Source organism: Conger conger, chromosome 8 (assembly GCF_963514075.1).
Source record: "Conger conger chromosome 8, fConCon1.1, whole genome shotgun sequence".
In the NCBI taxonomy this organism is placed as follows: domain Eukaryota; kingdom Metazoa; phylum Chordata; class Actinopteri; order Anguilliformes; family Congridae; genus Conger; species Conger conger.
Window position 1 is genome coordinate 22,808,646 of NC_083767.1, and position 25,643 is coordinate 22,834,288.

The following is a 25,643-nucleotide window of genomic DNA, read 5'->3' on the forward strand; positions in this document are numbered from 1 at the left end:
GCTGGGCATGACAGGGTGTTGATCTGGTGGTCCTCCATCCACACCTTGATTGACCTGGCTTTGTCCTGCTGAAATAACCAATCCTCACAGTCAGAGAACATTATCAGAACAGAAGGAAGCAAGTTTTCTTCCAGGATAACCTTGTACATGCCTTGATTCATGCGTCCTTCACAAACACAAACCTGTCTTATTCCAGCCTTGCTGAAGCACCCCCAGATCACCAACACTCCAAATTTCACAGTGGGTGCGAGTCACTGTGGCTTGTAGGCCTCTCCAGGTCTCCGTCTAACTGTTAGATGACCAGGTGTTGGGCAAAGCTGAAAATTTGACTCAGAGAAGATGACCTTACTCCAGTCCTCTAGGGTCTAATTCTTAATTCTGCAAACCACAGCCTGGCTCCTCTTTGCTTCTCATCGATGAAGGCTTTTTTCTGTTCTGCAAACCACAGCCTGGCTCCTCTTTGCTTCTCATTGATGAAGGCTTTTCTCAACCCTGCCCCTAGGAGCTCATTTCAAACTGTCCTCGCCTTGCACTTCACCCCAGCTGCCATTTGCCATTCTTTTTGTAGGTCACTTGATGCCATCCTATGGTTGTTGAGTGACATTTGCATGAGTTGGCGGTCATCCCGGTCAGTAGAGAGTTGTTTTTCCATCTGCCGGTCTGTAACTTTGTTGTCCCCAATGTCTACTGCTTGACCTTGTTCTTATGAACCGCAGTCTTTGAAATTCTAAGGATGGCCGCAACCTCACGCTCAATGTATCCCTCTGCCAGTAAAACCAGAACTAAACCCTTCTTTTTGTCACTCAGAACTCTTCTTTTAAACTCTTTTGGCATGGGCAATAGTTGTTGTTTTTTTTTTATTTTTTTTTTATTTTTATTTTTTTTTATTCCAATTACTTTTGAGGCCTTCTAACTGGTCCTATTGCAAGTGATGACCACAGCAGTGGTTTTTATACTTTTCCTCGTTAAATAAGATTTGGTTCAGGTCATCACCTAATCAGTACCTCATTATGTAGAATGTTTTCTCGAGCTGTATATATATGTCAGTGGCGCTATGGCATGTGGCACGTGATTATTCGGCAGTGTACTACTGAATGAATTGAAATGAATCCTTTTGTAACACAATTGGCTGGAAAGCTTCAACAGTTCAAGAAGCATCCTCTCACCATCACTAGTTTAAAGAACTCAACCATTTTAATTGCTAGGCTCAAACAAAAGCCATCATAGCAGAGGGGTTCCAGAGAATTCTGTTTGAAAACCCTCTTGTAAGGGTTCACCTGGGTCCTTCCAGCCTCTGTCTTCCATGTCTCCCTGTCTCATTAAAGTTAATTGCTTGTGTTAATTAGATTATTAGTTCCCCTCATTTGGCATGTTTAGTTAATTTAGGTTATTGTCTGCATGTGTGTATATATATCCCATGCTCCTGTTGTGCTGTGTCTTTGTTTGTACTTTCCGAGTTTGTTTAGAGCTTTTCGAGTATTTTGGTTTCCAGAGCCTTTGTTAATTTTTCATGCTATTTTGGACTACTTATTAATGATTATTTTTCACCTTGCTCCTACACTTGGGTCCACCCTCCCGAATCCCTTCCCTATGACACCTCTGGTCCTAAAGTTCAGATGGTTCTTTACCCTGATCCTGCAGGCTGCAGTGTTTCTGCTGATTTTTGTCTTAATCTTAAAATCAATAAACATTTCAGACCCAAGAAACCAGGCAAAGTTATTTAACTGTGTTATCAGTTGCTTTAATTAACCAAGGAAGTACTGAAGAATAACTAAAAAACCACAGATTCTGTGGTCCACCAGGACTGAGAGCCTCTGCTCCTGAGATGCAGTGGGTGAATGGACGTCCCTCGGCTGTTTTTGACATGTTCCCCAGCCTCATCTGTACAGTGGATGGGGGGGTTCTCAGAGGGCCCATTACAAAAAAAGGTTAAGTAAAGCAGCAGGTACTCAAAGTAAACACAGACACAGACAGAGTGAAGTATAGATTTTGTGTGGGTCATGGACCATACCGATTCAGTACTTGCATTCAGGCAAAATGGAAAATGGGAGGCAGGTTGCTTAAAACAGATGACAGTTAAACATTTTTTTAATGTTTCTGCTTTGCTGTGCCTAATATATAGTCTATTTCATGGCCAGTCAAATACATTTATTTCCAATTATTAAAATACATGTACAAGTGTATGTATATATATATATATATATATATTATTTTTTTTTTAATATTTATTGTGGATTATTTGATCATGTATTCCAAAGCATTCAAATATCAAACCTGAAACAAGATGTCTGAAATATTTCATTTTATGAGGTCATTTAAAAAAAACTTTTTTGCTTGATGTTTTAAAATACTACCCAACATGTATTACTTCATGTGCTGCATCATGACGCCTCACCCATCCATAAACTGAAAAATGAAACCATCTAGAGAAATATCCAGTAATTTCATCCTTGGTACTGCAGAATGTAGGCATCCTCACAAGCCCACCATCACTGAAACATTTCTTCATAACCAGACACACGACAGCAAACACAAAATAGCAGACCACTTCTTTTTTCTAGCAGTGTTCTTTATACAACAATCAAATTGGCAGTGCTTCAAACAGACAGTAAAAAAAGAAAATCATACAATTATCTCAAAAGCACCGATTCATCCCAAAGCAACATCAGTGCCTTGGACAATTACTGTAAATGTGATTTTTAAACTCCACTGCCTCGTCAATCAAGTATAAGCGACACCCTGCCAATTACTTCAGCAGTGAGATTCGATGCACAAATGGTGTGCCATGTCGTTTGAACATTTTATTGCTCTTAAGAAGTATTATGTACCGTTGTTGCCTTTAATCCAAGACAATCACACATATGGACAGGTGACTCAACAAGTGATTCATCAAGCACAGCGTATGCGTCAATCAGGATACAGGTTGCGATGCCAGGCAATTTCTCTTTTAACAATGCCACTTGCATCTCAAAGTGTAAACAATTTTGTCTTTGAAAGAAGGCTTGCAGTGAACTTTTTTTTGTAGGTTTATCTCTATGACTATGGTGGTGCAGGCTTGAGTGTTGTAAACATGTTTTTATTCAATCAGTGTGCAAACTTTTGATTTCTAGAGACAGAGACAAACTGCATTTCATTTGGGTCACGTCGCCCGTTCGCCATTGATTCCGGCCCCGGGGGTATCTCAGCACTGTAGTAATGGGCTAGAAAATGTCTGTATCGATAAATCTCCCCCTGCGAGCCCATTCCTCTTTGCTGACGACAGCTATTCCACTCGAACCCTGGACGCCCCAAACATATTCCCAAGAGATACTGTAAGTGTTCCGGGTTGTAGATACCCAATTTTCTATTTCTACACATTATTATGCTTTCTCTTATGTACTGGAGTGTGTGTGTGTGTGTGTGTGTGTGTGTGTGTGTGTAATTATATATATATATATATATATATATATATATATATATAATTAATTTCAGGTTGCCAAACTCTTTTTTTTTCTTTTTTTTATCATGCACCATGACTAGTCGGAGGCCACTTGGTCTAAACAAGTGACATACTCTACACATAAAAATTTCCTAAACTGTCTTGTTTTGTCACTGTGAAATTCACATGGGGAATTAAGTTAACTTTCCACAAAGTGAACGCATTTCTTTCAAAAGACATAATTATTAGTAAGCCAGCCAACCAAGAAATTGATGTGTGTTTAACTGCGCTGATATTTAAAAAACAATAAAAAACATTTTCATTTACAATTATACAGATACACTCCAGTTAAAAAAAAAAAAAACATGAAGGCCGAGGCCAGAGCACGCAGAACATTTAAAAAATCTCAAACCAAAATGGCTTAGCATGGCCTCCTAAATAAGGCTTTCACAACAAATAATTTTCTTATAGCAGATCACCCAGATGATTTGTGGAAATGCCATTTTGAAACACACTGAAACGATGAAATAAAAGGCAGCTAAAAAACGGCAGATCAGATCGAAAATGTACATGGCAGAAAATGACCGTCTTAACAAGCATTTTAGCCTTGAATTAAGACTCAGGATCTTATTTATTGTCTCTCAAGTAAGAAAATATTATCTTGTTTTAAGTTACTATTTGTTTGACATGTGAATTTTTCTTGTCTTGTCTTGAAATTAGTCAAACTGACTTGAAAATATTTTTGTGTTATTTAGCAAAAAAGTAAACAAAAAAAGTCTAAATTTAAGACTAAAATACTTGTTGAGATTTACTTATTTTAGTTTTTTGTATGTATACCTTTATAATTACGGCTGATGTCCATTAGAGGTCATTATTGTCTTGTTCTGTTTCAGCGTGATGTGTGTGGGTAATGAATCTTTCTGTCTGTGCTGAAGCAGTAATTCTTGAACATTCTCACTTCAGGCTCAAAGCAGATTCCACCCAATTGATCCTTTCCTTTTCATCAGGACCCTTTGTTGCTGGTTCGACATGTCAGAAAAAAAGAAAAGTGTACCGCACTTGGAAAGGGATGTACACACTGCGGTGGGGTGTTAATGTTATAAAAGTAAAAAAATAAATAAAGTAATCTTAAAAAAATGCTGAAGTACCCTAATACTGCCTCTTTTCCTAAGCCAAAAAGCAAGGGGGGGCGGGGGAATTAAAGGTTTTGCCATAGACAGGATCTGTGATAATGCATATCTACGTATGGCAATAAAAACTATGTAGCCAGATTAAATGACTCCAATTCATCTCAACTCAGCGGGAGGAGAGATTGTGTGGGAACGAATAAATTGAACTCCAGCAGTTCCCTCAAACCATGATCGTAACTGCAGAAAGCCATGTTTGAAAAAGGCAAACTTCAAACTTCTTATCTCACCGATGGGCGACAGCTGTCGTTTTTTGTGGCGTTTGGCGTGTTTTTTTCCTTCATTTTTTGAAGGGAGCTGCCTGTAGAGCAGACTACCAAATACGATCGTCACGGCCGCGCTATCAGGCGAAGAGCGTTTTTTTGGTCCGATCCGATCGGTTATAAATCACAGAGGGGTAAACGAACAGGACACGTTTAATGAGATTACCGTACGTCTGGAATGAGTTTTACGACATTTTCGCTGACTGCGCTCATCTTCACTGCCGGGGCTAAAACCACATGTTAATGTGGTAGACTGAGGTAGAGATCCGTTACCAGCACGTATGAATAAGATCGCTACTTTTCCAGAATTTACGTGCTAGCTTTGAAGGAAACGTTGACGCCAGTTGCTCTGCAAACATTTTCAGATGAAGCCTCCCGGTTGTACGGATGTTTTAACGTGGAGAAAACTGGCTGTGACTCTCCTAAATTTACGTGTCCTTGTAATACAAATCAGCATCCTGAGCTAGACAGAGACACTGTAAGAACAGAATGTCAGGTGACATGGAGCCTGTTTGATGCTTTCTTTAAGGGTGTGGAAAAGAGGCCGTCACCTGAAATATTTATAAAATATGAAAGTAAGATTCTGGAATATTCTTCCCCCCAAATTCATACAGCAATGAAAAGCGCAAAACAAACAAACAGGCGCTGAACTCTTTGGCACATTACACATACAGCTGAAAAACAAACAATCGGACAACAGTTATAAGTTTGAAAAAATGCTGTGGTTATACATATGGCGTGTTGGGCCCATCGAGCAAAGTAGGATCCCCGCGTGACGACAGCCTGCCTGAGCTCCGCCCCTTTGATCTGCAGCCAATGCAGATCCATGTCTTCTTATGAGCCGGGCGTGGCCGGCTCAGAATATAACATGGGTTGCCTTGCAAAGACAGGTGCCAGAGAAGTAGAGGCCTGCCTCTCGGCCACCCCTGTCTCGATGGGGCCCTCTGGTGGACAGCCTCGCTTTCTACCGGCTCTCCAACATGGGCTTTATAGTGCAAATAGTCCTTTCCTCTCCACCCCTCTCCTACGAGGGTCATTTTCGGAAAGGAGATGAGGCTGCGTTTGGTTTCACTCCCGGGACAGGCCTAATGGAGAGAAAAATGGCAAAAACTGAAAGTTATTGCTGTTAGCAGGATTGCTCTCTTATAAAAACTGCCTAACACTCAAAGATCAGCATCCAACACCAATAAAAATACCCTGGGATTTGACAGCATTATGACAATGTAGAATGGCTGCATATTCATTGGCTTCACTGTGGCTATGAGTGCCCGGTCCCTATAGGAGTGACATTAACGGAAATAAGAGCGTCGTCTGGCAGTCGGAGGGTTGCCCTGGGTGTGTCGAAGACACTTAACCCCCAAATTGCTCCCGATGAGCAGCTGGTTGCCATTGCTGTGTGTGTGAATGGGTGAATGGGTGAATGAAATCAATTGAAAGGGCTATAGTAGAAAAGCAGTCCATTTACCATTACCATATAGGAGCATGGTACACTGTGGGAAACCTGTAGGGTTGCATTTTGGAAAATAGGACCGACACTGCACTGCAAACACGTCTGCAAGGAGCGCTCAAAAAGTATTGGAACTGCAAGGCCAATTCCTTTGTTTTTTTCAATACACTGAATACATTTGAAGTCGAGATGAAAAGATGAACACAAAACAAGAGTTCAGAATTTCTGCTTTTATTTCCTGGCATTTACACCATGTGTTAAACTACTTAAAACAATTTTTAGGTGAACAAAAGCATTAAGTAAATGAAAGTAAATAACATTTAATATTTGGGAACATATCTCTCGCTTGCAATAACTACATCAAGCCTGTGACCCATAGACACCACCAAACTGTTGCATTATTCTTTTGTAATGCTTTTACTGCAGCCTCTTTCAGTTGTTGTTTTTTTCCCATCTCCTCTTCAAACATTTTCTCCCTAATGAAGTCCTTTGTTGTGTTGGCAGAGTGTTTTTGGTCATTGTCTTGCTGCATGAAGTTCCTCCCAATTAGTTTGGACACATTTCTCTGTAAGTTGGCAGACAGACTGTTTTTGTAGACTTTTGGAATCATCCAGCTGCAACCATCATGAGTTACATCAACAATATTGATTGATTAGTGAGCCCACTCCAGAAGTAGCCCGACAAGCCAAAGCCATGACACTTCCTCCACTGTGCTTCACAGATGAGCTTGTATGTTCTGGATCATGAGCAGAACCCTTCTTTCTCCACACTTTGGCCTTTCCATCACTTTGGTAGAGATTAATTGTGGTCTCATCAGTCCATAAAAATTTGTTCCAGAACTTTTGTGGCTCATCTCTGTACTTCTTTGTAGTACATGTTTTGGGGGTTTTCTTTACTGCTTTCACAATATTTCTGTCATCATCTGCTGTTGTTTTCCTTGGTCAACCTGTTTGATGCCTGTTGCTCAGTCTTTATTTTTTCAGGACATTCCAAGTTGTTTTACAAGCTATCCCCAATGCTTGTGATCATGCAATGACTATGATCGATTTCCCCTCTTTTCCAAGCTTCAAAATGTCTTGCTTGTCTCCCAAAGACAGCTCTCTGGTCTTCATGTTGGTTTATTTTTCCTAACACAAATGCAGTCTTCACAGGTAAAAGCCAAGGCTGAAACCAAGAGTAGACGTTCAGAAAGATGTTGTTTAACCAAACAATCTAACAGGACACATCTGGGAAACAAGAAACACATGTAAAAGTCACTTGATCCAAAGCTTCTGCTCACCTAAAAATTGGGTAGTCTGATACAAAAGGTGATATGTTCTAAGTTGTTTCACAAATCTAGATAAAAATACCAGGAAATAAAAACTCAAACTCTTCAATTGTCTTCAGTGTACAGCAAAAACAAAGGAATTACATTACATTACATTACATTATTGGCATTTGGCAGACGCTCTTATCCAGAGCGACGTACAACAAAGTGCATACCCATAACCAGGGATAAGTTCGCTGAAAGACCCTAGAGGTAAGTACAATTTCAACTGCTACCTGTACAACAAAGATAAGGACGAGGGCCTTTTTTTTTTTTTTTTTTTGAACAAACAAACAAACAAACAGAGCAAAAGTGACCAAAGTTAACTATCCAAACACTGCTTACCTAGCCAACTAAAAATACCGATACACAAAGCAAGTCACAGAGACAACAATTAAGGTTCACAGGGAGGTAGGGAGGGATGGGGAGAGGTGCTGCTTGAAGAGGTGCGTCTTCAGCTTGCGCTTGAAGGTGGGGAGAGATTCTATAGTTCTGACCTCAACGGGGAGTTCGTTCCACCACCGTGGAGCCAGAACAGACAGTAGTCGTGAGCGTGAGGTGGAGGTTCTGAGAGGGGGAGGTGCCAAGCGGCCTGTGGAGGCTGAACGAAGAGGTCTGGCAGGGGTGTAGGGTCTGATGATTTTTTGCAGATAAGCTGGGGAAGACCCTTTAACTGCTTGGAAGGCTAGCACCAATGTTTTGAATTTGATGCGAGCCATGACAGGCAGCCAGTGGAGGGAAGTAAGCAGGGGGGTGACGTGTGAGTATTTGGGAAGGTTGAAGACCAGACGAGCTGCTGCATTCTGGATGAGTTGGAGGGGTCTGATGGCGGACGCTGGGAGGCCAGCCAAGAGGGAATTGCAGTAGTCCAGGCGGGACAGAACCATCGCTTGGACCAGGAGCTGGGTCGAGTAGGGGGTGAGAAAGGGGCGGATTCTCCGTATGTGGTATAGGAAGAACCTGCAAGACCGGGTCACCGTCGCAATGTTCTCGGAAAGGGACAGTCTGCTGTCCATCACCACGCCGAGGTTCCTTGCACTGGGTGACGGCGTGAGTGTGGTATCCCCGAGAGAAATGGAGAGATCCAGATGGGGAGAGGTATTAGCAGGGATGAATATCATTTCAGTTTTACCTGGGTTGAGCTTTAGATGGTGGTTGTCCATCCAGCTCTGGATGTCCCTCAGGCAAGCAGAGATACGGGCTGAAACCTGCGTATCAGACGGCGGGAACGAGACGAAGAGTTGGGTATCGTCCGCATAGCAGTGGTAGGATAGCCCATGTGCAGTGATCACAGGGCCAAGGGAGCGAGTGTAGAGAGAAAAAAGAAGTGGGCCAAGGACTGAGCCCTGGGGAACTCCTGTGGCGAGGGGCCGAGGTGTCGATACCGAACCAGCCCGAATTGACCTTGCTGTTCCAATACTTGGAGGGGACTGTATGTGGGGACTTTCTAACAACAAAAAACATATTTTTTAAACTTTCTTTCCCACAGAACAAATAAAATTGCTCTGGGCGGGCAGGGATATTGAAGGCCACCCTTATGCGTTGACCGTAAATGGACCACAGCGGAACCGCACACCTCAACCTGCTCTCTTTGTTGACACAAGGTGTAACAGAAGCGCAACGAGTGCTGAACGCTGCCCCTGATTTCAGCGGAACGACACTCCAAGCCGCGATTGATTTTTCCCTGTAAAAACTGCGAATCCGGAGATTTGTACCCAAGCGGCCAGTGGCTTTGAGTTCCCCGGCAATTCCGGGGAGATTTATGCACGCTGGTGGAGTTATTGGCCGGGGGAGCTTTTTTCTGAGTTTTTCTGAGACTCTGTGAGTCTAGCCAGTGGAGCCGTAAACAGCCCCCAGATAAGCAGGTATGGGGATAAGGTGATATTTTATTTTAGAATGTCTGTCAAACCTCCAATTTCAATGGGGAGAAACGCAATAAAAGCTTGGCTCTGTGGGGGGATTTAAAGCACACTCCAGATTGGATTGGAAAACAAGAAAAGCCCGTTTCAGAACATCGTTTTCGAACACTAGTGGCGATTCTTTAGGTAGGGGGTTTCAACAGGGATGGTCAACGGTATGAGGTGCAATCCTCTTTTAACCATTTCTTTCAGCAAAGTGTTTGGCTGTAAAACCCAAATTACAAGAACATCTAAGGATTGTCTGCTTGGCTGCATAGTCCAAACAAGTACTTGTTTTTTTTACTTTTTAATAACATATTAAGATCCAGATAAGCAAATATGCTAACTGTTTAGTGTAGTCACATACACAGGCCACATTCAACAGAGACGCAGTGGAGACTGAACTTACTTATTTGGTGGGCCGGGTCTGAAAACATAAGAAAACAATGTGAAAGTACAAGTTAGACAAAAGAAGAATCCAGAAAAAAGTGCATTTTACAGCGAACCCCTTTTAACAGAGGCAATGAGGTAAACATAGGTTAACATGGTTTCAAAAGCATTTATGTGACATCGGTGCTGCAAAAACTACGCGCAACAGCTGGGCTCCTGGGATCTCTGTTGCCAAGCACTCACTCACAATTAGCATGCATTCCATGACCCTCCTTGCTTCAAATGTTTCACTGGAGTTACCTGGCTAGTGCTGAAGATGTCCCCGACACCCAGGGCCATAGCTAGGAATTCTGGGTAGCCTGAAAGAGTACTGCTCTTGGACAGTGGTCCTCAAGCTGTGGGCCCATAGAACTGCCGCCACCTTTCACCCTGGCTCTGCTGACGGCCTTCCCGACGGGGGAAACCGGGGGCTCACCTGAGCACTCTGAGAGGGGAGATGGCCGACACCTTGACCACCGGTTTGGGTCCCACAGCAGGAGGCATCATCACCAGCAGGCCACCCGAGGGTTTGGGCAGACCCCCCCGGGCTGGGCTCATGGGGAGGGGCCTCTGGGGGGGGGACGGCGAGTGCCTGGGCTGGGACTCCGACACCAGCTGAGAGCGAGAGAGAGAGTGTGTGTGTGTGTGTGTGTGTGTGTGTGTGTGTGTGTGTGTGTGTGTGTGTGAGTGTGTGTGAGAGAGAGTGTGTGTGTGTATGTGTGTGTGTGAGTGTGTGTGTGTGTGAGAGAGAGAGTGTGTGTATGTGTGAGAGAGAGAGAAAGTGTGTGTGAGAGAGAGAGTGTGTGTGTGTGTGTGTGAGAGAGAGAGAGAGAGTGTGTGTGTGTGTGAGAGAGTGTGTGTGAGTGTGTGTTTGTGAGAGAGATAGATAGAGTGTGTGTGTGTGTGTGAGAGAGGGATAGAGAGATAGTGTGTATGTGTGTGTGAGAGATAGAGAGATAGAGAGAGTGTGTGTGTGTGAGAGAGAGAGAGATAGAGAGAGAGTGAGTGTGTGTGTGTGTGTGTGTGTGTGTGTGAGAGAAAGAGATAGAGTGGTCCCTTTGTTTCAGTCTCTATGATCGGAGACAAACTCACAGAGCCTAGAGCAGGGCTGCACAGCAAGGGCCAATCCGCTTCAGGATTTTGCGCCATTTCTGCTCTTAATTGTTTAGTTAGCTAAATAATTTCTTGCTTAGACATTTGTATATGCTCCAGCTAAAGCTGAAGACTGCAAGTGTATCCTAAAGATTTTACTCTGCTCAACTACAGGAGTGAACCAGCATTGTTTCTAGAGCGGTCAATAATTTATACCTGAAAAATAATTTAAGGTAATTGGTTGGAACAAAAACCAGCTCGCAGTTGTTGTGCACCCCTGGCCTAGAGATGCCAAAAATGGCAAAAACAGCAAAAAAAAACAACAAAAACAAAACACATGCCCCCCACAAGGAAAAAAAAGAAAAATAGAACAAAAAAAGAGAGAGATGGAGGGAGAGGGAGAGAGACAGAAAGCGAGAGATAAAGAGAGAGCGAGAGAGAAGGAGAGATAGGTGGCAGAGAAAAAAGGAGCCTTCGATAAAGCCGTGCTGCATTCTCAATTTTCTGTTGTTACGCGATGGCTGCGGCAAAATCCACACACAGAGCTTCCAGCGCAATAATGTAATCAGCATCAAAACACGACTGTGTAGTTCTACATCACCCTGTCACTTCTCATCATTTTACCATGGAGTGGTCTAAAAAAATGCAGAGGATACGCGCTGGAGATTAATCATTCGGCAGAAGAAAAGATTCATAAAAGATTCATGAAAGAAGATAAAAAACAGGGCTCCTGTTGCCTTTTGTCAGGCCTGAGAGATCGGAAATAAAATGAGCTTTGTACGAAATGGGTTGGAGATTGCAGGTCTTAGACAGCACTTCTCCCCACTTTTAATTAAGGCAAGATAAAGATTCCGTGAGCACAATAAACAGCAAGCTACAAGCTACAAACCATATTCATGTTCAGCTTACTCAGAACTACCATCTAATCCATTTTGTCAGAAACTAACTGATCCAAGCTTCCCCATCTATACTTCTGATTGAAACCATTTCATGAAAAACATCCCTCGGACCAATGAACTACCTACAAAATTAAAGTGCAACGTCACAAATATTAGATTGATCATTCTAATGCGGATGCAACTACTGGTAATTGAAAGCAATGAAGGTAAAGGAGACTGACTTAAAATGTTCTAAAACCTACTGTTCAAAGGGTTAAAAGATTAACAGGATCATGCAGGGAACATGCAGTAAAGCCCCTTCAATACCAAGAACTACAGTATAACCAAGAACTATAACTATAACAATGTGCGCATCCACACTGATGAATGATAAAATTGCCCCACCATCTACGTCATCTGCCATTTTTCATGTGAGGTCCTGTAAATTAGGATGGATTCTGATTGACTGTCAGTGTTTTATTGTTCATGCAGCTGGAAAAAAAAACTGCTCTGAAAGTGATCCTAACGATACGGTTTGTCACTGTCCTTGTCCTTATCGTTGTTGTGTGGACTGTGCTATACTCTTGAGTTTAAAAACAACATATTTATAGTTATCATTATAGCTATGGTTCTTGGTGGGGATTTGCCTAAAAGGCCCATATAACCGTAGGCTTATAACCATAACTATAATGACAACAATGGGAGCATCCACACTGATAACGTTCTGCTAATCATCTCTGCTATGTCATCTGCCTTTTTTTAATGTGACGTCCTGTAAATTAGGATGTCGTTGTAGTTGTGGATCCATAGGTGTGTACCGATGGATCCAACATCCTATCCTCTTGAGTTAGAATGAGGACATATTAATAGTTATGGTTATGGTAATAGTTCTTGGTGTGGACGGGCCTCAAGAGCGGTTGACTGGCTCACCAATGGTGCTCGCGCTGGGCTGACCGGTAGGGGCTTCTTGGGTGGGTTGAGTTTGTGCGGGTGAGCCGGGGATTTTGGGGGAGCAGCCGGTGGTTTGCCCATGGGCAGGGGCGGGCGGGGAACTCTGAGGTCACGCTGGGAGTGGGGGGAGGGGGAAGGAGCGGGGGCGGGACGCAGCGGGCGGACAATGTTGATTGGCTGAGTGCTGGCGGGGGCGGGTCTGAGTGGCAGGACCTCCTTGCTGGTGTGAGGCAGCTGTGGGTACAAAGGACAGCGTCAAAGTCAGAGGACAGCTCACTGTACAACCCTGCGTCCAAGAAAGAATAACACAAACATGCGATAATTCATTATTTTGTCTCGCATCTCAACGTATTGGAACAGCAAGGCCAATTCTTTTGTTTTTGCAATACAGTGAATACATTTGAGGTTGAGATAAAAAGATGAACCCACAAGACAAAAGTTAAGAATTTCAGTTTTTATTTCCTGGTATTTACACCAAGATGTGTTAGACTACTTGGAACATAGCACCTTCAGTATCAGACCACCCAATTCCTAGGTAGAGCAAAAGTATTGGAACAGAGAGTATTTAAGTAAATGAAAGTAAATAACACTCAATATTTCTATTGGGGGCGACATTGGCTCAGGCGGTTAGAGCAATCGTCTGGCAGTCGGAGGGTTGCCAGTTCAATCCCACCCTGGGTGTGTCGAAGTGTCCCTGAGTAAGACACCTAACCCCAAATTGCTCCTGATGAGCTGGTTGGTGCCTTGCATGGTAGCAAATCGCCGTTGGTGTGTGAGTGTATGTATGAATGGGTGAATGAGGAGCATTAATTGTACGGTGCTTCGGATAAAGGCGTTATATAAATGCCAACCATTTACCAATGTAAATGCCAACCATTTGGTAGAATATCCCTTGCTTGCAATAACTGCATCAAGCCTACGACCCACTGACATCACCAAACTGTTGCATTCTTCTTTTGTGATGCTTTTGCTGCAGCCTCTTTCAGTTGTTGGTTGTTTCAGGGGGTTTCCCCTTCAAACTGGTCATTGACTTGATTGACTTGGCCATTTCTCCTTAATAAAGTTGTGTTGATATTCCTCCTAGTTAGTTTGGATGCATTTCTCCGTACGCTGGCAGACACAATGTTTTTGTGGACTTCTGAATTCATCCTGCTGCTACTATCATGAGTTACATCATCAATAATGATTAGTGACCCCACTCCAGAAGCAGCCATGCAAGCCCAAGCCATGACACTTCCTCCACCATTCTTCACAGATGAGGTCATATGCTTTGGATCTCTTCTTTCTCCACAATTTGGCCTTTCCATCACTTTGGTAGAGGTTAATCTTTGTCTCATTAGTTTATACATCTTTGTTCCAGAACTTGTGTGGCTCATCTCTGTACTATGCAAATTATAATCTTGCCTTCCGATTCTTACTACTGATGAGTGGTTTGCATCTTGTGGTATAGGCTCTGTATTGATGCTCTCTTCTTCAAAAAGGTTGATTGAGATACCTTCACCCCTGCCCTGAGGAGATTATTTATGCTGATTGACTGACTCACTGACTGATGCTTTTCTTCACAGCTCTTACAATGTTCACAGCTCTTTTTCAGGACATTCCAAGCTTTTGTACAAACTAAAAATCGCTTGCTTTTCTCCCAAAAGACAGTGCTCTGGGCTTCATGTTGGTTTCTAACACAAATACAGCGTTCACAGGCAAAACCCAAGGCTAAAACCAAGAGTAGACATTCAGAACTATTTATTGTTTAACCTGTCAGTCACGTTCCAACGCTTTTGTTTACCTAAATATTTGGTGATCTGATACGAAAGGTGATATGTTGTAATATTTTTAACAAACCTAGATAAAAAATACCAGCAAATAAAAGCTTAAATTCGGATCTGTCATCTCATGTACATTTTCTTTTTTTTTTAAAGATATTTTTTAGGCCTTTTTCAGCTTTATTGGACAGTATATAGAGACAGGAAGAATGGGGACGAGAGAGAGGGAAAGACATGCGACCAATTGTCAGATGGTCGGATTCGAACCGTTGACGTTGCGGCTCACAATGAGCAGGCGGTCAGTGCTCTGCAGGCTGTGCCACCGAGACACCCAATCATGTACATTTTCTGACCTCAAACTCAATTGTCTTCAGTTCAGTGTACAGCAAAAACAAAGGAATTGACCTTGCTAAAGTGAATGTGAATGTCAAAAACTTTGCTGTTATATTATAATTTATAGCAATGATTGTATTCATTCAAATAATTCACACCATACAATTACAATCTTAGCACTTTTTATTGGTTAATATCTTTCAGCTTCTCTGTAATCAACAAGCATGTTGTACTCTATTCTTCATGCATTAACTTCGACAATTTATAATATTCTTGTTTTTGAAAATCTAGTTTTTTTTTTTGCTTGCAGTTGTCAACTACAGATAGGTGATTATTATGTTGCATCTAATTATGATGCAAAAAAGCAGCAGCTAAACTACAAAATCATGAATTGTTAACAGTATTATGCTGTGCTTTTCTGAAAGCAAATGCAGATAAAATGTGTTCTCCTCAGATCCTGGCAACCATTTGTTTGTTTGATAATTATCAACTTACAAAAATGATTAATTGGCAAAATAAAAGCCTGTCAGTGTGGCGCCTTGAAAGCACAGAAATTGAAATGCAAATGTACAATGTAGCCTCGACTGGTATTTACAATATTTTATACAAAAAGTAGTCCAGAAATTCTTTATTTTAACTTATGCTATTCTCAGGGTGGCATGCATGCTTCAATGAAGATTATCTTTTAAAAACTAACAGTACTAGTATTAGAACTAGTATTGAACCACTGTTGACATAATCATATTTTCTGTTACTCTAGGAAATGCTTTCCTCCCTGATATGATGCTATTGTCATGGGAGACTACCACAGAACACAGTGATGTTGAATTTTGTTCCCAATTACACACTCAGCAGCATTTTGTCTTCCTGTTCATTTATAGTTGTGGAGTACAGGTACAGTATAATCTATCTTTGAATGTTGACCCCCTATGAGAATTCTCAAGAGACAAAACTTAGGTTGCTGTTCAGTTTTTATGTGTGACTGCCCTCAAAGCACTCCCCTCTCTTATCTCCAAAGCACATTGTGTATGGCTGCTTACAAATGACTCACAGTTGCACTGTACCGGACTGTGGGATTTCGGTTTTGTCCAGAGGAAAAACACACAGCAATAAATGAGAAAAGGGAGAACTCCACTTCTTGAAAATAGACAAAAAATAAAGGAGTGCCTGCTTAAATACAATTGGTCATTCTTCACCCTCACACTGCATTTGTCTTGTTGTAAGAAAAATAGATTCTTAGCTTCCCACAAAATAACCAAGAAGCCACAAACCATTAAAAAAACTGCATTATTCATATGGTATGTCTTATTTGAGCTGCAATTTAATCTGAAGTTTCTGGGTTTTGCGGGCCGGTGTATATTTGACTTTGGCAGAGAGTGTTCATGGTTAGTATAGCCCAGCACATGCTGAACCTAGGAAATTGCCCTCGGAAAGCTGAATAATGAAAGAGGTTTTGTTCTTTTGCAGAAGAGACTCAAATGCATCGCCTGCCTATCAGTGGAAATAGAAGAGGCGACTCGATGCTTCGGCTACCCGGCCCTGACTCACCTTCTTGTTGTTGATGCTGTTTTTTCCGGACGACCCGACTACCTTCAAGTGGAACGCCGGGTTCAGGTGTCCGTTCTTTACCTTCTGCTCAGACGCGTCTTTCCTGGGGTTGGGGGATGGGAGGGAGGGGGATAAAAATGAATGGTTAGAAACCAGGTCACTCTGGTCCAATATCACAGAGTTGCTCGTAAGCAGATTCCATTTAGAGTGGATTTAAGTCTGCCGATGTGTGCAGTGCCAACAGAAATTGTGCTTGCTGCTCCCAGGCGACATTTTCCCTCCTGTGTAATTTTCTATGCTGCAGGGCCAAACCGCACTATTACTACTATTCATAGGAAAATAAGCAGCACATATTATTCAAATATTCATGTGTACATTTTATCATGTGGCCAATTTTGAAGAGTACAAAATGAGCGTAAGGTTAAACATTTAATAATTTCTACTTCACCCCACTTGCTCTGATCCAAGACGCAATAAAAAGAAGGAAAATTCATGCCAGACAATGAAAGACTTCATAAAAAGAGCACCATTTGTGCTTATGCACACACAAAACAGAGAAAACTCACCCAACAAACTACCTATGGATCGTTCTTAATACATATCACAAACCATGTGACCTTGACTCATCTGCTATGCTGGAGGACAACCTGCCCATAGAACTCAATGTACTTTTCCAGCAAAAATGTAGTTTTTAAATCTCAGGTCAACAAAAAAGCATATAAATACAGCGATAACACATATTCATCATGGTGAATTTCTGCGCAGTTTATGGTTGCTGAAATTGAGCTGATCAGGAGAGGGACAAGTCAGGTTTTCCTTTGCCAAAGATTATTACCCACCAGGGTTGTCAACAAAAAGAAGGGCAAGGTGGATTTGTAATAGAAGTAAAATGTATGTGATTACTATCCGTTTAAAACAGGAAAGTGAGTGGAAAGCAATTTGATTAGATTGATAAGCTTAATGGGATGCATAGTTAATTCCCATTTTTTTCTATGATATCATGACTCATCTGGTAGCTGGATGGTTTGGTTCATGACTTAAAACGCTTTAGCTTGGAACTTTATGAAATGTCTATGGCAAAAATGAATGGGAATATCTCTTTCAGAACAATAGGGTTGGGTGATGACTACAACAGCTTGGTTCTCTATAGGTTTGACGGCAAAGAACACAGACCCCTAAGTGACTGAACCCACTCATGCCCTGCCAATTGTACATCGCAGGAGTATACTTCAGTCATGAATCACACGTTTAAGCAAATGTAATTAATTCGTTTTTTTGCTAATTGTTCCAGTTGTAAGGTGCAAAATATCTATTTGACCCAACCAAGTCTGTTTGGAGACCATGGGGCTCATCGTGCATCATAGCATGGTGCCTGAACCAAAGGAGCCATGCAGTTCACAGTGTGAACTTCCCTCTCTTGTATTCAATACTTTTTTTCACATTCTACCTTTACAAACCTCTCTTTCTTTCCTCTCAATTTTTGCAGGTACCCTTAGAGCTAATGTGCAAAAGTTGTTACATACAGTGGGTAAACAAGTCTGAGACCACCAGTGAAAATGCCTCTATTTTGGATTGTTTTCAAATTTAATATAAACCTTTTCATTACAAATAATATTATCAGCATAACAATTTGAGTGAAAAGTAGAATCTTTTCAAATTTACATGAATTTCAGAATTTGATACATCGCCCTTTTGCTTGAATGGCAGCATGCATTCAAGCTGGCATGGACTCAACAAATCTGTGAAAACCTGATGATCCACGTTATCCCAGCATTATTTGACAATGTTCCAAAGAGCATCTTGTGACGTTACTGAATGCTTGGCTTTTGTCAGTCTTCAAGTGTGCCAATAAATGTTCAATGGGGTTGAGGTCAGGTGATTGTGATTAAAAGTGCTTAAAAGTTTGAAGTAACTTTCATTTGTTTTTAAATTTTTCAAAATCGTAAAACTTTCTGTTTATTCCCCCCCCCCCCCCAGATTTTCAATGTAGTCTTCACTGTACATGCTGTATAACAACACAACACATATTGACAAATGCCAATAACAGACTCAAAATGCAATCAAAAGTCTAGAATTAGGACTAGTTACTGAAAGCTTTCTTATACCTTTACTAAGGAAGAGATTGAATACACGTGACTAATCAGAAACAGCTGACGTGTCAACTGTCCCAATTGCTCAAATTAAATGTGACTGTCTCCCCCATATTCATTGTTTCATTTCAAATCAAATGTGCTAGAGCTACAGAGCCAAAAGGACAGAAATTGTGCCACTATCTGAATACTTACGGACTGCACTGTATATCCAGTATACAAATATTGAAAATGCAATTTCTAAAGGACAAGCTTTTATTTTGACACATCTGACTCTCTTCTCTGAAAGTGATCCGCTCAGTGCAGCCTGGCTCGCGCTTTCTTTCTCAAGGGAAGCGGCTCCGATGCGTCACGAGCAGCCTTCCGAAAGTGGCTGCTTGACAAACAGAAGCAGCCAATGAGAAACTGGTCCCTGGCGCCAGCGCCACGCTCGTGAGTGTTAATAAACACAGGCCTGCTGTCTGAAAACAGATGAAAGAAAATGGATTCTGCCGCCGAGGCATTAGAGTCAATACTTCTGAGCCCACCAGGACCCTCAGTCAATGATGAGGGCGGTCACGTGGCCTTTTTCGCTTGCGTGCAGATGACAGATTGTCACATCCGAAATGCCAAATGCGAAACAGCACAACGGTTTCCCCCTGCTACGCGCGACTTTATCAACCACCTGCCGACAGAGAAACTCACCCCCAGCATTTCTTACGCCGCCCTGTCCAAAATGCCATCCTTGCTGAGATGTAAAAGGCGCTAATATTACATGAGACCTTGAACTTCACCTTGACACTAGGCAGAACATACCTGACGTGAATCTTTGTAAAAGACATATGGAGCAATTCCAATGCTCGAGCAATGTCTAGAAAGTTAGTCAGACATATTGGGCAGGTGTCCAGCTGTATAAAAAATGGGATGTCTCTCACATAAGACTGGATAATAACTCAGCTAAAAACAAAATAAGCAAATAAAATACATTTAAAACTATCAAAACCCATATATTCAGAAGTTAAGATGTTTTATCCATCTCTGAGCCTAGAGAAGCACATAAAAGATTCATCAAACTGCCTGTGCTATAGGCCATTATTAAATACCTGTAAATGATTTCCATACAATTGTTCTGGTTCACTGTTGTCTGACCACATGCGTAGCGCTGCACAAAAAGACCTCAACTAACCTCTGGAACATTGCAGAAGACAAAGTTGACAAAGTCTTGTGATGGTAATGAAATATCCACAAGGCGCATGCATGCAATTTTGTGTGAAATAAAACATTCGATCTCTAAAGATAAAGCAAAGATGCAGCACTCCAGGGATTTAATGGAAGCAATTAAAATGCGGTAGCGGTCCGTGCTTCTTTGGAAGACATACTCCCCAGCATGCGGTATGCCTGCTATTCATGATCGCCACGCACAGTGGGTGGAGATATCCAATCCTATGTTAATCACTCATTCAGCTGAGCCAATAAAAATGCTTTTCGCTTCACAGGAAAAAAATGAAATATAATTCCACTGGCATCAATCAGTGAGTCTTGCCCTATTCTCCATGGATATAGGGCAATGAGGGGCTGAAATACCGGTCACCTGTTTCCCCTGTTCTTCTCCCTCTGGGCCAGCCATTTGTGGAACATGGAGGTCTTAGTCTTGTAGCAGTAGAAAGCTATGAGCACAGCGGGCAGTAGGACCAGGAAGGCAAATAGCAGCCCTACCACCATGCCCAGTTGACCTGCGAACAGAACCAGACCATTACACTCAAAAGACCTAAAAGTTACAAGGCTTAAGCAATAACTCACAACTGGCAGTGGTATAATGTAATTTAATCACAGCTAAGGGGCGTTGTTCAGCCTGATGCGTAGCGTGATAAAAGTACGACATACTACGTCCCAGAGTGAGTTATTGCTTTTATAAAACTGTTGCCATATATGAAGATATAGATATTATTGACACAATCACACAAGTTTTTTATGAACAATGTCATAACAATAATCATTTAGAAGAAAACAGTTCCCTTCTATTCCAGATAGTGTTGGGTGTTTGCTATGCAACGTTAGTAAACATTAATGTATGCTGTTCTGCCAAACTTGCTGGCTAGCTAATTAATGAGCAAAAGAGAGATTATGCTTTTTTGGTGTTTATTTGCACATTCCCATTGTGAAAACACCAGAAAGCTGTCCAACATCAGGGGAATCACGTTACGTAGGTCTACTCATTTTATTATTTTGCGTCCGTAAGTTTCTGTCACCCAAGAGAACTGCACTTCTGCCAGCTTATGGACACAAATCTCTATCGCAAATCAAGACCTGCATCAGATAGTTTCCGAATCAAGTGGAAGCGGAGGCAGTGTGTTGCTCTGCATCCCTGCATGCTCGCAAATCTGGGCAACATTGTCGCAAGGTGATTGACTAGCATGGTTTGAAATAGAACTTTCCTTTATTTCCTTTAATAAAGGAAAATGAATGCTCAACTGAAGATAACAGGCCTTGAATGCTCAACTCAAAAACTTCCTGACACTAAACTCTCAAAAGGACTGGCACAGAACCTAAAGAGAAACTGAAGACAGGAACTTAACTTTCAATTGTGCAAGACAGTGATATCAATGTGATATGGACACAACGTGGATGAAAGACTTCGAGACCAAGTGGATGACAAGACCTCACAACAACATGCTGGCTACAACCACCATATACAAAAATCCAAATTGTTTTGTATTCAAATACTCCTCTGTGCTCGATTGATTTTGCCAACCAGAAGGCAGGGTTCAACCGTCTGATTTTAATCGGTTCCAATACACCAGTAAAGCACAGAAAAGTGTTTGAATCAAAAACAGTTTCGTATTTGACCGAGGTCTGAGTGTGTCAAATGTCTTGCGTGAAACCAGAGCAAGTGTCTGTAAGTGCACTCTGAACGAACGACTGTTTAGACCGTGGTGGAGAATCGGTTCATGGACACAATGCCGGGGAAGAGGACTCACTGTCATACTGGACGGGCCCGCTGTCCACGCTGCCCCCGAGGCCTGGCTTCTCGCAGAAGGGCGGGGCCCAGCCGCGGCTGCAGTGGCAGTTCTTGTTGCTGTTGCACACCTGAAATGGAAAGGCAGAGGAATGCTGGGAAGGAATACTGGCACAAACCACTGAGAAGGCACCAGAAGGGCCGATACAAATCTTATTTATCCTTGAGCGTCGCCATCGTTTGCTTTCCTGAACCCCTCAATCCCCAGGGTTCCCGCACTAATCCTGACGCCAGCGAGGAGTGCTCCGTTTTGGGCATCGCCGTGGTGACTGACAGGGAAGTTCAAATCCAGCAAAGGCCCTGTAAGGCTAAGACGGGGAGGGGTGTGTGTTTGGGGGGGGGGGGGTCGGAGGTAGCGGTCGCGTGCTTTCATTTGCTCGGCAGCCCTTCTTAAACCCGGAGACTAATCCCAATCGAACGGCCCTGCAAATAAAAACCACGGTATAAAAGGCGCTCGTAGTAATCCCCCCCTCAAATCCTTCACCACATCGCCGCCCTTTGAGCGCAAACAAACAAGCGGCGGAAACAAAATAGAGACTTCCAAACGGATTAAGGAGTGCGGATTACAGGAAATAAATGGGAATAGACGCCTGTTTTGATGCAAGTGACTCAGAGGCTCCTTAGAGAAGAAAAAGAAAGAAAGAAAGAAAATAATGGCGGAACATATCAAGACGTTGCTAGCTGTTCATTTTAACATGCGCAGCAGTCGCAGAGCAGCGAGAAACCAGGAGGATTTATGGGTAAAAAATTACCGTACACCGTTGGAAATGTTGCCAAAGATCTGTGATGCTGCTGAAACCACTTTCCTGGGTGAAGCTAAAATTAAAGATTGTTTATTTTATTTTTTTTGTCATTGCTGACGAAATGTGTCCACTGCATTTAACCAATCATAATTATTTAGGAGCAGTGGGCAGCCATGGTGCTATGCCTGGGGACCAACTCCAGTTCTGAGCCCAGTGGCTTGGTCAAGGGCAATGGCAGGAGCACACAGAGGGACTCGCCAATTAACCTAAGCTGCATGTCTTTGGACTTTGGGAGTACCCAGAGGAAACCCACACAAGTGGAGAACATTCAACCTCCACACAGAAAGGCCCGGGCTAGGCTTGAACCAAGGACCTTCTTGCTGTGAGGCACCCGATCCTGCTCCCGACTGCTGGGTACATACTTGGACTTCTCTCCAGCATTGATGGAGATGAGCACTTGCTCTAAGATTAATGCAGCTGCCTCTAACCCTCGCAAATTGCACTTACAAGGTTTTCTGGTTAGAACAGCTCTTCAATGTGTTTTGCTATTTATGGATTTGATATTTTTAACTTGTTGAACAACCTATGCACTTGTAAGTCGATTTGGATTAAAAGCATCTGTTAAATGATTAAAATGTAAAATTAAGTGGCCCAGGCGTCAGATTGTTTTAGGTTAGCTGTGGTCTGATAAACAAAGCCTAATCTTCACCCCCTAAATCTAAGCTCCGGCCCTGCATCCATGAGAACCCCCACACCACAACCTATCAATCCATCCCTTTCTTAAACCTCACACCTCAGTCCTTACAATGGCTGTTACATATCAGTCCATTGCTGTTTTATCAAGAGACAGACAGGTAAATAGGCATCACTAATAACGTGTATGGACCAGAACTGGATCGATTACTTCGTTTATTTAGATTCAAATTCAAATCAAATTTGCTATGCTTTACTGAGCTTGTCTGATGTATTGGAACCTATGTAATCCTCTGAAAAAGTGCAAACCCCACCTCTTGGTCCTCTGCACCAGGTGAGATCAAGTGAGCACAGAAAAGTATTGTTAAAAGTGTTATTCTTACCCAGGTCTGATTCCCTTCCGTTACATATCAGTCCATTCCTGTTTGATCAAGACTTATGTGACAGACAAGCGAATGCCCATCACAAATAAAGTTTATGGACTCAGTCGGGGATACAAACCCCTCATTGTCCTGGTTTCTGGGCACTTAATTGGGCAATAAGCCCATTGGAGACATTTATTTTCCCCAATAACTGCTTTCATCATTGAAACAAATGGAACGGCGTCGCAGACTGATCGGGTTATGAGACGTACGGGATTAGATGACGGAGACGGATGGGAGCACGTCACGCAGACGAACGGGGCTACATCATCGAGATGAATGTCACGCTATCACAGAGAAGGGAGGAAATACATCACAGAAAAGAATGAGGCGGAATTGCGGGGGCGAATACGGCTACATCACAGAGACGGACGGCGCAGGCGGAGACGGGCCTCGTTACCCACCCCGTGTCCGTGGCAACGAGCGATGCACTGCTCCAGCTCCGCGAACGAGGCGTTCTGGCAGCGGCGGTCCCGGCACACCTGCGGAGCGAGACGGGGGAGGAGTGGAGATGACAAGTTCGGGAACTGGGGGCTGTGTTTATTTCAATGCCGAGAAGCCCTCAGGAAAGATTTTTCTTTTTCCAATCAGAGAGGGTTACACCCATACCGGGGGGTGCTCTAGGGGCAAGGAGAAGCTCAGAGCCTAAAGAACGATGCTAGCAGTAATCAAAGACGATCCATAATTCATAACGGCGCACTGAGGATTACAGCCTAGAATATGATCTGATGTGGGGGCAATTTAACAACAGGAAATGCAACAACAACCTGAACACAAAAAATGCAGCCCACTCACAAAGCCCTCAATGTTTAAGTGCTGCAGTTTGATAATGCTTTAGTAATCCATTATTCAGTTAAAGTAAAAACAAACAACCTTTGTTTTAGAGGAGTGGTTCCCAAACTCGGTCCTGGGGCCCCCTCTGTACATATACTGTTTTTTGTTCCAGCCAAAATTGGAATCCGAGAACTTTTAACAAGCTGTTAATCTTTGTTAAATATGTTCAGAGGGATTATTTACCCTCTCAAGCCACATAGCTTTGCATACCATGAAGAATAAAACCCCCATGTCTGCATTGTGCGTATTGTGCTACATTACAAACAAATGCATCAAAATACGTCAAAATAAATCTAAGGATAGATTGGGATTAATCGAAAGGCTACTAATTAGGTTGCTGAACACATTAGGTCGTTTAATTTCTTTCATAATTTTTCCTTATATATATCAACACAAGGCAGGTTTTGCCTGGTTATTATTTTCTTTCTTTTTTAATTCTGTATTATCTGCCAGGTGGTTAGTTTTAGTGGCCAGGTGTCCACACTTTAACCAATTATGAGCCTTTTGATTTACCACAGACTTTAATTTAACCAGTTCAAAATAAATTGCCTTTTTATGAATTTACTTGCAATTAGCACAATAAGCACAATATGAACATGGGGATTTTATTTCTGACATAATATGGCTTAAGAGGGTAAATAATCCCTCAAACCATCAATAACATACAATGAAGTAATAAAAATAAACAGCTTGTTAAAAGCTCTGGGACTGCAGTTGTGGTTGGAATGAAAACCAGCATATATAGTGGGGGGCCCAGGACCATGTTTGGGAATCACTGTTTTAGAGCAGTAGTACAGAAGTGCAGTCTAGCCCTTTGAGCAGGGGTGTCGAGCCTTATCTAAAAAGGCCTGGGGTGGGTGCAGGTTTTTGTTTTAGCCCAACAATAAGACACCTGATTCAACTAATTAACGAACTGTGGTCTTCAATCAAGACCTTGATAAGCAAAACCAGGTGTGTGGGATAAACCTGCACCCACACCGGGCCTCCGGTAAGATTGAACAACCCCTGACTTAGAAAATTGATTCTTAAATCTTGCCCTCAAATCTGGCATAGGCTTTCTTTTCTCACAGGTAATTAACTGAACAGTTATTGCTACTGATTTGCGAGACAGTCTTCACACCTGACTCCCAGGTAACAGGAGGGTGGAAAACCAGCTCTTCTCGGCCAAGGACAATGCTTTGAGTGATAGCGCCTTCGGGGATAAGGTTTGCAGCCATAGTTGTAGTGTGACCATTGAACAGATAATGAAGACTTATGACCATGGGCTTCCTTCACAGAGGGACTTTTCTTTTTACCACAAAAGACAAAACACGGGAAGTCACATGAACCACCAACAGCCTGTAGCACCCAGCAGAC

General features: G+C 42.4%; 1 protein-coding gene across 2 annotated transcripts in view; it reads right to left on the reverse strand.

The window, feature by feature from the left end:
* Window positions 1–3,466: 3,466 nt before the first annotated feature.
* Window positions 3,467–25,643, reverse strand: part of LOC133135318 (disintegrin and metalloproteinase domain-containing protein 33-like) — a 161,763-nt gene continuing 139,586 nt past the window's right edge. For both annotated transcript variants that reach the window (XM_061252230.1, XM_061252229.1), the window contains exons 17-24: window positions 23,858–23,935; window positions 21,558–21,666; window positions 20,171–20,312; window positions 16,511–16,613; window positions 12,849–13,103; window positions 10,385–10,563; window positions 9,929–9,946; window positions 3,467–5,953 (exon numbers count right to left, since the gene is read on the reverse strand). In XM_061252230.1, coding sequence (XP_061108214.1) covers window positions 5,902–5,953; window positions 9,929–9,946; window positions 10,385–10,563; window positions 12,849–13,103; window positions 16,511–16,613; window positions 20,171–20,312; window positions 21,558–21,666; window positions 23,858–23,935 — 936 coding nt within the window. In that variant the 3' untranslated portion in view covers window positions 3,467–5,901. The remainder of the gene's footprint in view (window positions 5,954–9,928; window positions 9,947–10,384; window positions 10,564–12,848; window positions 13,104–16,510; window positions 16,614–20,170; window positions 20,313–21,557; window positions 21,667–23,857; window positions 23,936–25,643) is intronic.